Source organism: Monodon monoceros, unplaced genomic scaffold (assembly GCF_005190385.1).
Source record: "Monodon monoceros isolate NGI ecotype Baffin Bay Population unplaced genomic scaffold, NGI_Narwhal_1 Super_Scaffold_21, whole genome shotgun sequence".
NCBI lineage: Eukaryota > Metazoa > Chordata > Mammalia > Artiodactyla > Monodontidae > Monodon > Monodon monoceros.
In genome coordinates this window covers 79,545,028-79,559,972 of record NW_021703778.1, presented here as the reverse complement: position 1 = coordinate 79,559,972, position 14,945 = coordinate 79,545,028, and the positions used below count along the sequence as shown (strand labels likewise).

The window sequence follows — 14,945 nt, the reverse complement described above, 5'->3', positions numbered from 1 at the left end:
AAATCTATAAAATGGGTATAACAAAAGCCACAGAGTTATTTTGAGAATTTCAGAGCCTGGTACATAATAGGTGCTTAATAAATATTTGATGAATGAGTGAAACGATCACTTAAAGGAGAAGCCAGAGCTCCCAATAGCCTGTTGGTGAATGTATTAATTCATCTGATGTTTTAGGCAGGCGTGGTTGGTATTCTCATTTTTACTTTACAGAGGAGGAAACACAGGTTCCCGGCAGCTGCTGTGTTGCTCCGTGTTGTACGGCCACTCAGTGGCAATCCAGGACTGAAGTCCTGGTCCGCAGAGACATGGACCTGCCACACCTCTTTCCCCTGGTTCTGGTTTTAGGCAGAGTTGTCCTCATTAGCATTCATGTGATCAGACATCCCAGGCCCCAGAGACCTCCACAAGCCCAAGACCGCTGGGGCTGGCGGGCAAGGATGAGGGCTCCACCCTGCTCCACTGTTTGACCTGGGGCCAGGCACCTGTCTCTGGGCTTCTAGGTCCCCATCTGTACAATAAACCAGTGGAGCGGGGTGGTAAGAGCATGAATCTGGGGCCAGCCCACCTGGGTTCACCTCTCAGATCTGTCTTAGCTAGCTGAGTGACATTGAACTGGTACTTCATCTCCAGTGCTTCAGTTCCCTCATCTATAAATGAGTACCACTCACAGGACAGTAGTAAAAAATGAATGGGGCTTCCGTGGTGGCGCAGTGGTTGAGAGTCCGCCTGCCGATGCAGGGGACGTGGGTTCGTGCCCCGGTCCGGGAGGGTCCCACATGCCGCGGAGCAGCTGGGCCCGTGAGCCATGGCCGCTGAGCCTGCGCGTCCGGAGCCTGTGCTCCGCAACGGGAGAGGCCACAACAGTGAGAGGCCCGTGTACTGCAAAAAAAAAAAAAAGGAATGAATACTCATGAAACACTTACTACAGTGCCTGGCACATAGTAAAAGCTCAATAAATGTTAGCTACTTGCCTTAATTCTACTGTGGGTCTCCATGATCCCCAGGACCCCTTCAGCCCTGGTGCTGCCTCTGCTCCTTGACTCCCAGTCCAGCGCTCCTTCCACTCCATTAACCTAGAAGAAACCTACCCAGCAGGGCAAGTGCAGCTCCATCCCCAGCCTTGCCCGGGAATCCAGTTCTTCTTTGTCCTGTTCTGCTGACTTCCAGATTGTCCGGCTCAGTGTCCCCAGCCCCCACTACAGAGAGCTGTCCTGAAGACCCCCACTGGGACTCTCGTAGGCCCCAGCTTTCGGGACTGAACTCTGACCTCCATTCTTCCAGCATGAATTCCTCCCGCCTAAGGGCATGGGGCCAGGCCAGCAGGGCCCCTGGGAGGCTGAGGCCCTGGCGTGCCTCCAGGCAAAAGTAGCAAAGCTCAGCAGAAATATCCCCCGACAGGGATGCAGGTCAGCGGCCTGGGAGGAGCTGGCAACATGGGGTCTGCGAAGGCAAGAGCTGCCAGCCAGAGAACAAAGGGGTCTTGGAGAGACGGCCCAGGCCCCTGAGAAATCTGCGTCAGGGAGGAAGTGCCAGGAATTGGCCTCATCCCATAGGCGACTGCAGGTAGCTGATGACATCCACACTTGGCCTGGATTCCGGCGTCCCTGGATCCTAAAGTGAGGCCATCTGGTTCTGAGAGAGAGACCGGTTCCTCATTGGAGCTGTAAGGGGCCTCAGAGCCCTGCTTGGCTCCAGCCCTTTGCCTCTGCTGTTTCCTCTGTCCTTTCCTCTGTCTGCCTGTTGAAATCCTATTCACCCTTCAGAGCCCCGCTTAAGCTTAATGTCACCTTCTCTGGGAAGTTCAGATGCCCTGGAAGTGAGACGCCCTCCCCTGGGCTCCCAAAGTGCCTCCCCTTCCCCCTTCATAGCACTTACCACATTGTCTCAAACTTTATTTGGTGCATGTGTCTTCCCCACCAGGCTGTGAGCTCTGGAACGATGTCCCTTCACCTCTTAACCCCATGTCTGGCCCACAGTATCCCCTCCCAAAATGCTGAGTGGATGAATCTACCCATGCATCTTATGTTCCAAAAGAGTCTTTTTGCTCTAGAGATTCAAAGATCAAAACAAAAAGAGGATCCTGACGGTAAGCACATGTGTGTGTGAGCATGCAACAAATACACAGGGCACCCTGGGAATATGCTAGAATCCCGTAGATGTAGATTTGATTGACAGTGTGTAGCTGTGTTCAGCCAAGAAGTCACCTTTGCCCACCTGCCAGTGCCAGTTGAATCTCCTTGGACTAAGGAGTAAGGGGCCAGAGTTTGACACCCTTTCTTGGCTGCCCAGGCAGGGCACTAACCCGCTCCCAGACCATTTGTCACCAGAATTCCATTTGAAACTCTAGGCCCCTGTCACCTGGCCTCCCACTGCCCCAGCAGAGACCCACTCTGAAGCCTGAAATTCAAATGTTGTGATGCATATTAACCCAGACCTTCATCCCAGACCAGGCTTTTTCTCTACCCCCAGAGCCCCACACTATGACAGACTGAATTCCTTATCGCAGAGGCCCTCCCGAATGCTCCCTGCTGTTGTTTTACGGAATTTCACCTCCTAATAGTTCCATCTGTATGTCCCCATGAACCTCAAAGCTATTATATCATCCAATGTGGACCTCAACATTCTTCTCATGAAATTATCTATCTGGGTTGGGTCTCTCACCTTCCATGCCACCTCTAAGCTAGGACCCCCTAACACACACATATATAGCTTTCTCCTTCAGTCCCCTTGCCCTACTGATTTTACTTTCTAAATATTTCTCAATCTGCTCCCTTCTCAGGCTTGAGCCCTCTTTATCTCCTGCCTGGACTGTGGCAGTAAATTCCTCATTGGTTTCCATGCATTAGCTCTCAATCTCCTTCAGTTCATCCTCCATACAGGTCACCAGAGGGATCTGTTTACAATGTAATCTGACGAAGTCACTTTTCTCCTTAAAAATCTTCCGCGGCCCCCATTGTCTTTTAGTGGAATCGATCAAAGTGGGTTTGGTGCCACACCAGTCTTGCAGGATATTTCACAGATATGAGATTCCGGAAATGCTGCATACCAAATGCCCTTCTTTAAGATTCATAACATACATCAGCATCTTAAAGATGGTTTCATTATCCTAAAGTCCAGCATCTTGCTCTCTAACCACGCCCACCTTCCTGCCAGCCCCCAGGATACACGTTCTTCAACTTCACGGGCCATCCGGAGCTCGAGCCCCTCCATTTTCTCCCCGCCCCAGTCCTGTCAGACCTCACTGGAGCCTGCTTCGTGCCCAGCATCCCTTCTGTGCAGCCTGACTCACCTCTCCCATTTCCAGAAGGGGCTATTCCAAGGCCAAGAGCCCAACCTTGCAACCTTCCTCTCACTCTTTACAGAAGACCATCCCCTACTTAATGGGGAAAGGAGAGAACTGAGGAGCTCCCTTCACTTCTAGCTCCCTTTCCTCTTGCCTCACCCTGAAGGTACACACCTGCACTCTGGGTCTCATCTTCTCTCCCCTTTACCACCTGTGTCCATCTTCTCTTTCTCCTGCATCTTCTACCTTTCCTTTAGTTTCTGCCTTCAGCCTATAAATATCAAATCTCCTCCACCCAAAATGCAAACACCCCCCCAATAGTCCTTTTGATTCCACCTCCTCTCATAACTGCTAATCTCTCTCTCTCCTCTCCCCCATATTGCCTTGCTTTTCTAAAGAAGAGTCTACGTTCTCTGCTTCCATTTCACTCTTTCCATTCCAAACTCAACCCATTGCAGCCTGCTTTCAGACTCCACCACCTTCTGACACTGCTCTGGTTGCAGTCACCTGAGTCACCTCTTCCCTCCCCTGCCTCCATGAACCTCTCTGGAGCAGCTGGTACTGTTGGCCCATCCCTCGTTTTGTACAATGCTGTGCTCCTACCTGGTAAGACATCCCCCTCTGCTTTTCTTCCTGCTTCCTTTGGCTCTCCCCTGCTCATCTGCCCCCTACACGCTGAGAGTTTCCAAGCTCCACCTCAGCTGTCTGCTCTTCCCTATCTGTGCCCTGTCCTGGGACATCTCACCCACACTCATGGCTTCAACTGCCCCCCGCATGCAACACCCACACCACTGTCTTCATCTCAGATCTCTCTCCAGAACTCTAGGACCACACTGCCCGCTGCCCGCTACGTCCTGGATGCCCCAGACAACTCACACCCAACACATCCCAAACAGGACTGATCTCCTGCCCGTGTGCTCCCCTAGCAGCAAATCAGACCACCTAGTGTACAATCCAGACACCAGGGAGTCACCCTGGTCCCTTCCATCTACTTCCCCTTCCCCTTCCCTGCCAGGCGTAGCTGGTCATACAATATGGTAAGGCCAACCTGGCTGTACAAGGAGAATCACCCTGAAGACTTGTCAAACAGAGCTCCCTGGGCCCTTCCCTGACTTACTGAATCCAAAGCTCCAGGGCCAGACCTGGGAATCTGATTCCTAGAAAGCACCTCCAGGTTGCTGGGATGCCTGGCTCAAGTCACAGACTGGCGATCAGGAACCACCATTCTCTAACCCGTCCCCTTCCAGGCTCCACTGCCAATAGCACTTCTGCTTGCCCATGCAGGGCACAGCTTCCTCCCTGGGCCTCCGGCAATGTTTGCCCCATCTGATCCATCCTCCACACTGAAGCAGTGGCAAATCTACTTTCCCCAAAATGCCATAGGACCATGGCTCACCTCCGCTAAAACCCTTCTACGTGCCCCCCAGGAGCACTGCTTCGTGGCTGTGTGCACTTAGTGGAGTTACTTCTGCTCACCTCCTATGTCACCTCCGGCCTCACGCCCCTCAGACAAGGCGCTCCAGCCATGCCAAAGGACACGTGGTCCCCAAACACGTAGCCCTGTTCTACAGCTCCTGGCTTTGCACATGTTCTTCCTGATCATACCCCCTCACTCCCTTAGCCTCTCTGGATAGAATCTTCTTATTTTTTTTAAGCTGTGTGTGCAGCTTGTGGGATCTTAGTTTTCCCACCAGGGATCAAACCCGGGCCCCCTGCAGTGGAAGCATGGAATCCTAACCACTGGACAGCCAGGGAATTCCCTTGATAGACTCTTAAGGCTCAAAACAGGCTGGGCTAAAAGCCTGCCTCATAGGCACTATTAGCCCACATGGAGATTGCAGATTTTCTAGGTTTTTTCCCCCCAGTTAAATGTTGGACCCTCAAGACAGGACCTGGATTTTGATTGGTCACTATTTCCAGGGCCCAACCCAGTTCCCAGCTCAGAGAGGTGCCTGGCAAGGTTAGTGAATGGAAGGGGGAAACGAGAGAAGGAATGAGAGAGGGCAGGGAGGTGCGGAGGATTTGGGGTGATTCTGCCGATCTGTCCTGAGTCCCAGGCCAAGAGTTAGATCTTCCCCCACGGCAGGAGCCCTGCTCTGGATCCTCAGGCTGGGTCCTCAGAAATAACACAGTGGTAGGGTTTGTGCTGCCCTTTGGCTCTCGGGTTCCCCTAGTAGCCAGGCCAGTGATAGGAGCTGCCCTCCCCCCCTCCATGTGACCATTCATAACGTTTGGGGCATCTGAGAAGTCTTAGCCCCTCCTGTCTGCCCTGGCCAGCTCTGAACTTCATTAACAAGGACGGTGGGTTCACAGGACCCCAGGACAATCTCACACTCTGACCTGGCTGTGCCCTCCCCTTCCTGGATCTTTCTCCCACCCTTGCTCTGTGCTTGGACAATGCACCAATGTCCTCCACCATACCAGCCCCAACCTGGGGGTGGGCCCCTTCATCTGACCCCTCTGGCCCCATCCTCTCTATTCCTATACCATGACTTCCCCTCCTGCCTCTTTTCCTCTTTCCCCCTTTGCACACCTTTCAGTCACCCTTACAGCTTCCCCTATGGTCTTGACTCCCAGCGTTGCTGCCCTCCACTGTCCAGCTCCAGCCCCTCCCCAGCCTGATCTGAAAATGGTGGAGGCCATGTTGTGGGGGAGAATTGGATGGGGGCAGAGGCTTGTGTTAGATGGATGGCACCCCTGTTTTGCCTCCTCACTGTACGGATACCAGACGCTCTCTCAAGTGGGTTTGATTCTGTGGCAGCCCTATCCTCTGCCTCCCACACTCAGGATCAGGTACATAATCTGTGGATCCGGTGCAAAATGAAAATACAGGACCCCTTGCCCAAAAATGATTAAGAATTTCAAGATGGCAGTAGCAGATCATTGAACCAACCACTGGACCCTTCCAAGTGCATGGCCCCGTGTGACTACATAGGTCTCACGTCCGTAAAGCTGGCTCTGCCCACACCCCTTTCCAGCTGGTGATGGCTCCTCTCCCTTCTCCTGTCCTCAGCTGCTTTCTAGGACAGCTCCTCAGGGCCTCAGGGCAGGAGCCCAGCCCCAGACACCTCCAAAGGTCCAGAGCCCTGTTCAGCAGGCACTCAGCACAGATTCCTACAGTCCCTCTGGAAATCTTCACACCTACACTACCTCTGGGCTGCAGGACACATACACCCTTCTCAAATCAGTGCTTATTGATTGAGCCCCACCTGGCTAAGCCTGTGGAAGAGAGGACAAGTTGATAAACGCTCAGTCCCTGCCCTCCAGGAGTTCAGTTTTTAGCAGGATTAAAACTGAAAAAAGAGCAGGACCAAACACGGATTCTGTGGGTTCAGAGAAAAATAATCATATTTGATTAGGAAACGATATTTCAAAAGAGACAGCATAAAGATGGACTTTCATGAGTGGGCAAGATTTTATTAACCCGAGGAGGAAAAGGGCATTCCAGGGAGAGGGCACAGCAGGGGCAAAGGCTTGGAGGTGGGAAGATGCATGGCAGGTTCTAGAATCCTGAGTTACGTAGTTTGCCAAGGCATACTGATGGCCGAATAGTGGAAAGAGACTGGAAGGGAATTTTAGGGTCTGCTGTAGACAGCTCTAAGAGCTGCGGTGAAGCGTCTGTACTCCTGTACTTCCGTAGAGGAGACACTGAGGGGGCTTTAGCTATGGTACGTATTTGGGATCAAAGGGAGAAGAGAGAAGACTTCCTCCACTTGGCCCTCCCAGCTTGCCTGCGAGCACAAAGCCTCACTTTTCTGCAAAACAGGTCGCTCCTACCCAGGGTTCTGGAGCTTATTCAGTCCACCCCTCTCGAACCGCAGTATGTCTGAGCTACCCACAAGGGTACAGCAGCCTGGGCTCCCTCCCGCCCTACCAACGTGGAGGACCCACAATCTCGCGCGATCCTGGGTTCTGCACAGCAGCGCCCAGACGGTGCTGGAGTGGTTTGAGGTTTTTCCGCCACTTGCTCCCATGGTCCTGTTTGTGGTGGTGGTGATGCTGGTGGTGGTGGTGTTATGGAGGTTGGGGGGTTGGGGGGGTAGGAGGGGTGCGGAATAGGATCCCAGACTGCGAGTGGAGGCGACTGGGAGTGGTGAAAGTCTCTCAGCCCCTGGTGGACCCACTACCCACTTATTTTAACTTTATATTATGTTTATTCTCAAACAAATGCAAAAGTAGAGGGAATGGTATAATGATTTTCCCAAGTCCCCACCGCCTAGCATCAACAATTTGCCCCTCTTGGCCAATCTTGTTTCAGCTAACCCTCTCCCACCACCCACTTTAAAGAAGGATGTGAGTAGCCTGGGGGTGGCAGAGGCGCCACCCCCCACCCAGAGTTGTAGGAGAGCTGGTGCCAAGCCTGCACCACTGGAGACTGGAACGCCAAAGGGCAGAGTGGGGCACGGTAGGGCTGGGAGCAGGGCTCACGCTGGGTAGGGGCCGCGGGGGGCAGGGGCGGTGCTGGCGGGGCGGTGCTTGGAGCAGCGCGGGGGTTGGGGGCGCTCTCCCGGAGACTCAAGGCGCGTGGGGCTGGGCGCAGAGCCGCAGTCTCCGCCTTGCAGCTTGGAGTGTGCCCGCTGCGCCGCAGCTGTCCGTGCCTGCCGCCACCTTCCCGCCGCCGCCACCACTGCCAAGATGCCCAATTTCGCCGGCACCTGGAAGATGCGCAGCAGCGAGAATTTCGACGAGCTGCTCAAGGCTCTGGGTAAGCTGGCGCGGACGGCGCGCCCCGACGGGGAGTAGCAGCCGGCGGTGCCCCCGACCCGCAGAGGGTGGGCTTTAGGGACCAACACCAGGCAAGAGGGAGTCCCCGGTGCGATAGATTGGGGCGAATTCCAAGACACACCCCATCTAGAAGTGGCGAGTAGAGCCCGGGATCCGCGCATCCAGAGAGCGTTTGCTGGATGCTTGGCGCTTTCCCCGACGGTTCGGCCTTTATCTCGAGCTAGCTAATCGCGAGGAGAGGTTATTACTGAAGTCCTAGGTGGGTCAGGGACTTTAAAACTGGCGACTCAGTTTGAGATCAGGCCCTACCACGAAATACACTGTGCTGCCCAGGGAAGGCCGCTTACCCTCTCTGAGCCTCAGTTGCTCACCTCGGAAAAAAAAAAATCAGGGCGAGGGCAGGGGGAGGAATGAATCAGTTTTAAGGCCCCCATCTATATATAGTCAGAGGGTTTGAGAAGTGCCGGGCCAGTCCTGGGATGACTAGCGGGTGGCGAGTCCCCGTGAGTCGCACTCTTTCTTCCCGGCGCAGGTGTGAACGCCATGCTGAGGAAAGTGGCGGTGGCGGCTGCGTCCAAGCCGCACGTGGAGATCCGCCAGGACGGGGATCAGTTTTACATCAAGACATCCACCACGGTGCGCACGACTGAGATCAACTTCAAGGTCGGAGAAGGCTTTGAGGAGGAGACAGTGGACGGACGCAAGTGCAGGGTGAGGCCCCAGAGTCTGGGCAGCGTTCCCGCGTCCCCGCTCCCTACCCGTGAACCGCTGCAGCCAGACGAACCCCCGGCTCCTTTTGCAGCCTGTGGCGCCCTTTCCTTGCGGGGCGTGTGCACCGGCTGTTTGAAGAGAGGATCTGTGCACCGCGTTGCCCTGGGCTCAAGAGAAAGGCCTACCCCAACTCCTCCCCAACCTTATCCCTAAGTCGCCTCCCGAGGTGCTAACAGCCGCGCCTAAAGTGCGGGCTGTGGGTTGCACCGCGTTCCTTGCAGGGGCTTCCGCAGCAGCGTTTTGCTGCGATCCTCAGCGCGAGCGCAGGAGGCGGCGGGGAGGAGGAGGTTTCAGGGCTACCAGGTTCCCTGGCCGCGAGGCTGCCACGTTTCCTGCCGCAGGTGGAGCGGCAGCTCTCGAGTCCCGCCCGCCCGGGTCCCTGGGCGCCCTGAGAATGCTCTGGATCCAGTTTCAGCAGTCTCGATGGCCCCGGGACCTCTCCCGCCCACCCTCAGTTTGGTTTCTTAAAGGAAACGACGGAATCTTTCCAAAAGCAAGGCAGATTCTGCCTGGAAAATGGACTAAGTGCTCTCTCTTAGTCCTCAAGGGCAAGAATTCTGTATTTCTTTGTATATAGGTCCCAGGGTGGATGAACGGGTGGACTGAAGCAAGGGGTTGTAAATTCCTTTTTTAGATGGGCAAAAATTGCCTTTGGTTGGTCTCTGGAGTAGAATGGAGGGTTGGCCCCTCATGCATTTTGAGGACAGATGGAAAAACAATTTGCTGCTGCTAGCACTTAGTTTAAAAGTGACAAAATGTCTCCCTCCTCTCCCCAAGGTTTAAAGAAAGAACGAATAACATTCCAGAGAGTGAGAAATTGTTTTTCACCTTTCCTGAGTGGTGCCTGTCTGATCTAGAGTGGGACTCTCTGGGCATGGGGTTTGGGAGGACACAGAGCCACAGACCCCCAGGAGCACGCTGTCCCACAAAGCAATATTTGGCCCCCAGATTAGCACAGCCTGAAAATGATGTCCGGGCTTGGAGCTGGCAGGATTGGAGCCCCAGCCACTGCACCGTTTATAAAAACAAAAGAGCAGCACAGCTTAGAGGGAAGGTCTGGGAGTCTTAAGGTAGAAGCCCTGGCGATAGGCAGGACTCAGTTTGGGGACATCCAATGGTGACTACTGCCAGAGACAGTAATTTTGGTTAAAAAAGAAAAATCAAAGGTTCACACGACAGCCTGGAGAGTGGGGCTTTATTCCTGCCCTGCCTAGTGAATGTGTCCCATGTGTTAGTTAAAAAGCAAGTATGTGCGCATTCAGTACAGCCTCGGAACCCAGCTGTTCAGCATTTTGCTTTGTGCAGACGCTGGGGAAAACTGCAGGGAATCCCTCCTTTTGCCTCCCACCTACAACAGAATGAAGACCCTTCAGACTTAAAAAAATTTTTTTCTAGAGACATGTAACCTGGGAAGTGGCTGTGTTTTTATCCTCAGAGCCAGAGACGCTCAGGCTTCTCAGAGCAGGCTGTGCGCTGTGTCTGATGAGGGCAAACAGAAAGGAAGGCCTCATCCCCAAATCCATGCAAGGAACAGAGCTCCTGATCCGCTGACTACAGACGTGGTTACAAACATGGTGTCTTTACCATTCTAAAATTTTGTACTTCTGATATGAGAAGCTTCGTGCCTTGAATAGCCAAATTGCTTGAAGGGGTCGTCCATTTTGACATAAAGGAATCATTGTGTGCCGTCCGTTTTATTCCTGGAGATGTAAAATGTGCCTGAGGCTTTGCTGCTTCGGTGAGTTTGTGTGTGTGTACTTGGGTAATACAAGGCATATTTATACCCCATAAAATCCGCGGTCAGCCCTCTGAATTTAGGCTCCATACAGCACAGCACAGAAGGTTCTGAGCCGCGCTGACAGGGACCATGTGTTGCTTCTCTGCACAGCTATTATTCTCCCATGCTCATTGTTGTCTCTGCTCCCACTGCCAAGAGTGTAATTAACGTCACTAATGGTTTTCCTGCCGGCAGAGTTTAGCCACTTGGGAGAATGAGAACAAGATCCACTGCACACAAACTCTCCTCGAGGGGGACGGCCCCAAAACCTACTGGACCCGCGAGCTGGCCAACGACGAGCTCATCCTGGTGAGCGAGGCCCCTTGACCCTGAAACAAGCCCACAGTTCTCCAGATGTTGCCTGTGGCGGGCCCCAAGATCATCATCTTCACTCATACATTCAGGGAGAGACACTCTTTGCCCTGGGTTAACATGTGAGCAGAAAGCTTGAGATGACAGTTTAGGTCAGAGGAAATCATTGTTAGATGGTTGGCAGGAGAGAGGAGTGGCTCAGAGGGCAGAGCAGGGCCTAGAGACAGGCTGCCTTGCCGGCCTGTATACAAACCCACGCATCTCTGTGGTGACTCGCTGACTTGCTTAAACCGGCCTCCCCTCCAGCCGGGCTCCGAATGCTTGGGCTCTGGGAGGTCCCAGCGTTCACTCTGCAGAAGGGATTCCCCCCACCGCCCCACCCCCTCCTCATTCCCCATTTTGCTGCCTGGGAAAGATTTCAGAAATTTTAGTATGCCTGCACTGAGAGCCTTAAAGAACATTTTTACCCCCGGACTTATAAACTCCAATGGCCTTCGGGAGCCAGACAAGTATAGTGATGCTAATTTGGGGCAGTCACAGTGTTAACACAATGTGGAGGGTGGGGCCTTTAGAACTGAGGGGGGTGGGCTCTACCTTAAAGGTAATCAGATCGAAACATTTTAAACATCCCTGGCCACACAAAATATACCTGGTGAGGCCAAGTTAGAAACCCCTGTAGTTTAATCACACACCTCCTCCCCCTTTATTTAGGTACAGGGGCAAAGAGGATAGAGGAAAGGACACCTCCCTGCCACTCTCCCTTTGTATTTCAGAACAGACCAAGCTTTCCTTGTAATACCCTTCCCCGTCCCCCCAGTGCTCCCACTAGAAAAGGGGAACGCTGTTGTGGATAACCAGGAAATGATATCCTTTGTTCTCCATCAGACCTGTTGTTAACATCTCCACTCGAAGACTGCCTGCCTGCCCCACCCTAGCAAGTGTCACCCTGAAATGTCGGAAAAGGAGGTGGCAAGGAATGCTAGGACAGGACTCGCTGTGTGACCTGGGCATGGCCCTTCCCTCCTTGAGCTGTAAAATGAGGGGTTGGGTTAAAGTTTGATCCCTGAGGTCTCTCTCAGCCCTGAAATTACGTGTTTATTCTGCAAGAAGACCCTAAATTGAGCTGTCTCTATTACTTTAACGGAGGCTGCTTGATCTCACTCGCTCTCTCCTCTTGTCCTTCCCTGAGATGATTTCACATACTTTCTTTCGTGAGAAAGAACTGGCTTCATTTGCAATCTGGTTAATGTTGTTTCAAGGGCAGGAATAGTTGATGGGGTTGGGGGAGCAATTTGAGGCGGAGACATGGAAATTTAAGAGGAAAAGGCACATATGGTTGATTGGTCCAGGGATAGAAAATAGGGAGATGATTTTAGAGTTCTTGAGTGTAGCTAAGGGTTAAGTAGGCTCCGTGTGGTCCGTGAGAAAGTGTGATTTTATTAATCTCAGTAGTATCTGAGCAGCCAGTGCATGGACACAATTCTGCTAGGAGACTCCACCACTTCCAAATCTCCCACTACAGCTCCACCCGTGCATCCTTCCCTGGCTCAGCAGACATACATATGAGCCTCAAAGGGAGGATTAATTCTTGGCATTTGGGTTCTAAAATGTGGGCTTTTGTTCCAAGGGTTATTATCATTAATAAATCCAAATGTAGGGAGATGCTGTCTCTGTATAACAAGAGGAAATTTATTCTAGTTAACTTAAATAAGCTCTCCCAGCACCCCCAGCTGTAAATTGCCTTACTTTGAAAATTGAGGGTAGTCCCTTAAACGACTCGGGCACATTATACGAGAGTTTCTTTCAGGAACCTCTGAGCATAGTTTGCAGGCTGAGAAGGACATTTCAAATGTGATTGGAAATGTAGCAATTTCTTCTTGTTTCGTGAAGCCATTTGTTGGCCTGGGGGAGGTGTCGGTCATTCCAGCACAGGTATAGAGTCCAGTCCCCAAACTCTGCCCTTCCACGTGACACTCCATGGCCATAGAGCTGGCAGAGTTTCAGAAAACTGACAAGGTTCTGAGCGGTCTGGACATCTGAGAGGTGAATTTCCACGGGAACCCCCGCTTCACCCTGCCCCAGCACCCGGCAACATCTGCATTCCTCACTAATGAGGAAAGGGAATAGGACAGAGAAGGTGTCCAGAGCAGGCACAGCTGTGCCGGTGTGATCAGAAGTTCCCTACTTAGAAAAGAGGCTGGTGATGAGCATTTGCTTCCTTCATAATCACTAATGACTAGTATTTCCCTGAAACACACATGTTTGAATAACGTCCCAACTCATGTTCCCTGAGAGCATCTCATGGTCAACTGAGGGACCCAGGGGAAGATCCAAGTATATTCAAGCTCTGAGTTCAGGGCTCTTAACCTCAGGCCCCTTTGACAATCTGAAAGATAGGGACCCTCCCACAGAAAAATGTACGTCTGCAAACAAACATATCTACGTCAGTCTACAGAGTGGGGAAATTCTGTTTGGTTTTTTTTTTTATTTTGTGTTTTTTTTAACATACATATTGCTGTCTCTGTTCCAATTGCCTGTGAGAGACCTAGGAGAGCAGGCCTATAAATAATTGCTAGTTTTTGGAAGAGTTGAGACAGCTTACTTACAGTGATATCATTTCAGAGGCCAGAAGAAACAGTGCTCCTCCATTCGTGGAATGATTTGTGTCCTCCCCACAGCAAACAAACAAACAGTCACAGAATAGTCGCTGGAAAGAGCTGTGGGATCTTGTTCAATTGCACCCCTCCCCTCAACTCCCTCCCCCCTCCATCCCCAAACTGTCCAAGAGACCAGAGCAGTGCCCCAGCTCACCCAGCTGCGAGTTGCAGAGCTGGGTCTGGGTGCCAATGACACTGTGCTTTTGCAGTTGAGACCATGTTTCTAGCTTGCAGGTAACCTGAGTATTACTTATACAACATCTCAGGCGTCTCCCAGGCTGGACAGTTGCTTCCTGGAAGGTACTTCTACACCCTCTCTGAAGCTATCCCACCTGGCTGGTCAGTGCTGAACCCCAGGGTTCCAGCTGCCCAAGCCCCTTGCTCTCTTGAAGTCACTTGAAAAGAGACAGAACCATTTCAGAAATGTCCAATATGGCATACTCCCCGCCACCCACTTCAGTTTAATTTAAAAAACCAAAGCCGGGAAACGTGCATTTTTTACGTCAGCATTCCCAGGTTCCAGAAGTAGTGGAAAATTGCATACAACATAATTCTATACCCCTGTTGCCTCTCTGCCAATACAGAGTGTAAGGGAGGAAAAAAAAAAAAGAAAAAAGAAAGAAAGAAAGAAAAAAACCCTTAGGGCTGAGCGTGAGCGCACCGCACAGGAAATTGAATGTCTGTTACAGAGTTTTTAACAGGGCAGTAAGTGGCCTTATTAGCGATCTGCTTTGAACATTTTTGCACAGACATCTGCACTGATTGGTTTTCCTTCTCTGCAGACGTTCGGCGCCGATGATGTGGTCTGCACGAGGATTTATGTTCGGGAGTGAAGGCGGCTGGCTTGCTCCTGCTTTGGGGGTGGATTCATGTTCCCCCGAGGAATGTCATAGTTCTGAGCTGCCAGCGGACCTCCTCTTTCCCAGTATCAACATTAGGTGATCCTGTTTTCCCCCACGATAATGCTGTAGTGTTTCCCCCCAAGGCTTCGTGCCTCTGTGTCCCTGGTGCTCCATAGTTTGGCATCTCTATGGTTTCATCAACCATTAAACTGGCTGTACACACCTCAAGGCTTTCTCCTTCTTTGGACTGACTCTTCGGTTTCCACACAAGGTCATGGTGTACCTGTTGACCCCAGCACTGCATTGGTCTGCGTAGTGATTTCTGCTTCTGCCTGCTGCCCAGGTGCAGTGCTTGGAACATATGGCAGGGGTTGTGAGCTGGGCTTCCTCTGACAGGATTCACACTGCAGATCCAGGTGTGTCTGGATCTCACAGTGTTGTTTTTTAATTGAATTAGCTGATATAATGGTGGTTCCCAGGAGGAAAGGGAGGGCATATTCAAAAGGGTTAACTGAGGAGAGCTCAGAGCGAAGGGACTATTTACACAGGCATTTACGTGGACGGGATGAAGAGAACCA

General features: G+C 52.1%; 1 protein-coding gene across 1 annotated transcript; it reads left to right on the top strand.

Annotated features, from left to right (window-relative positions):
* Window positions 1-7,633: 7,633 nt before the first annotated feature.
* CRABP1 (cellular retinoic acid binding protein 1) lies at window positions 7,634-14,595 on the top strand. Its single transcript, XM_029238716.1, has 4 exons — window positions 7,634-7,988; window positions 8,541-8,719; window positions 10,752-10,865; window positions 14,308-14,595. The coding sequence occupies exons 1-4, from the start codon at window positions 7,919-7,921 to the stop codon at window positions 14,356-14,358; spliced, it is 414 nt and encodes a 137-aa protein (XP_029094549.1). The 5' UTR covers window positions 7,634-7,918; the 3' UTR covers window positions 14,359-14,595.
* Window positions 14,596-14,945: the final 350 nt, after the last annotated feature.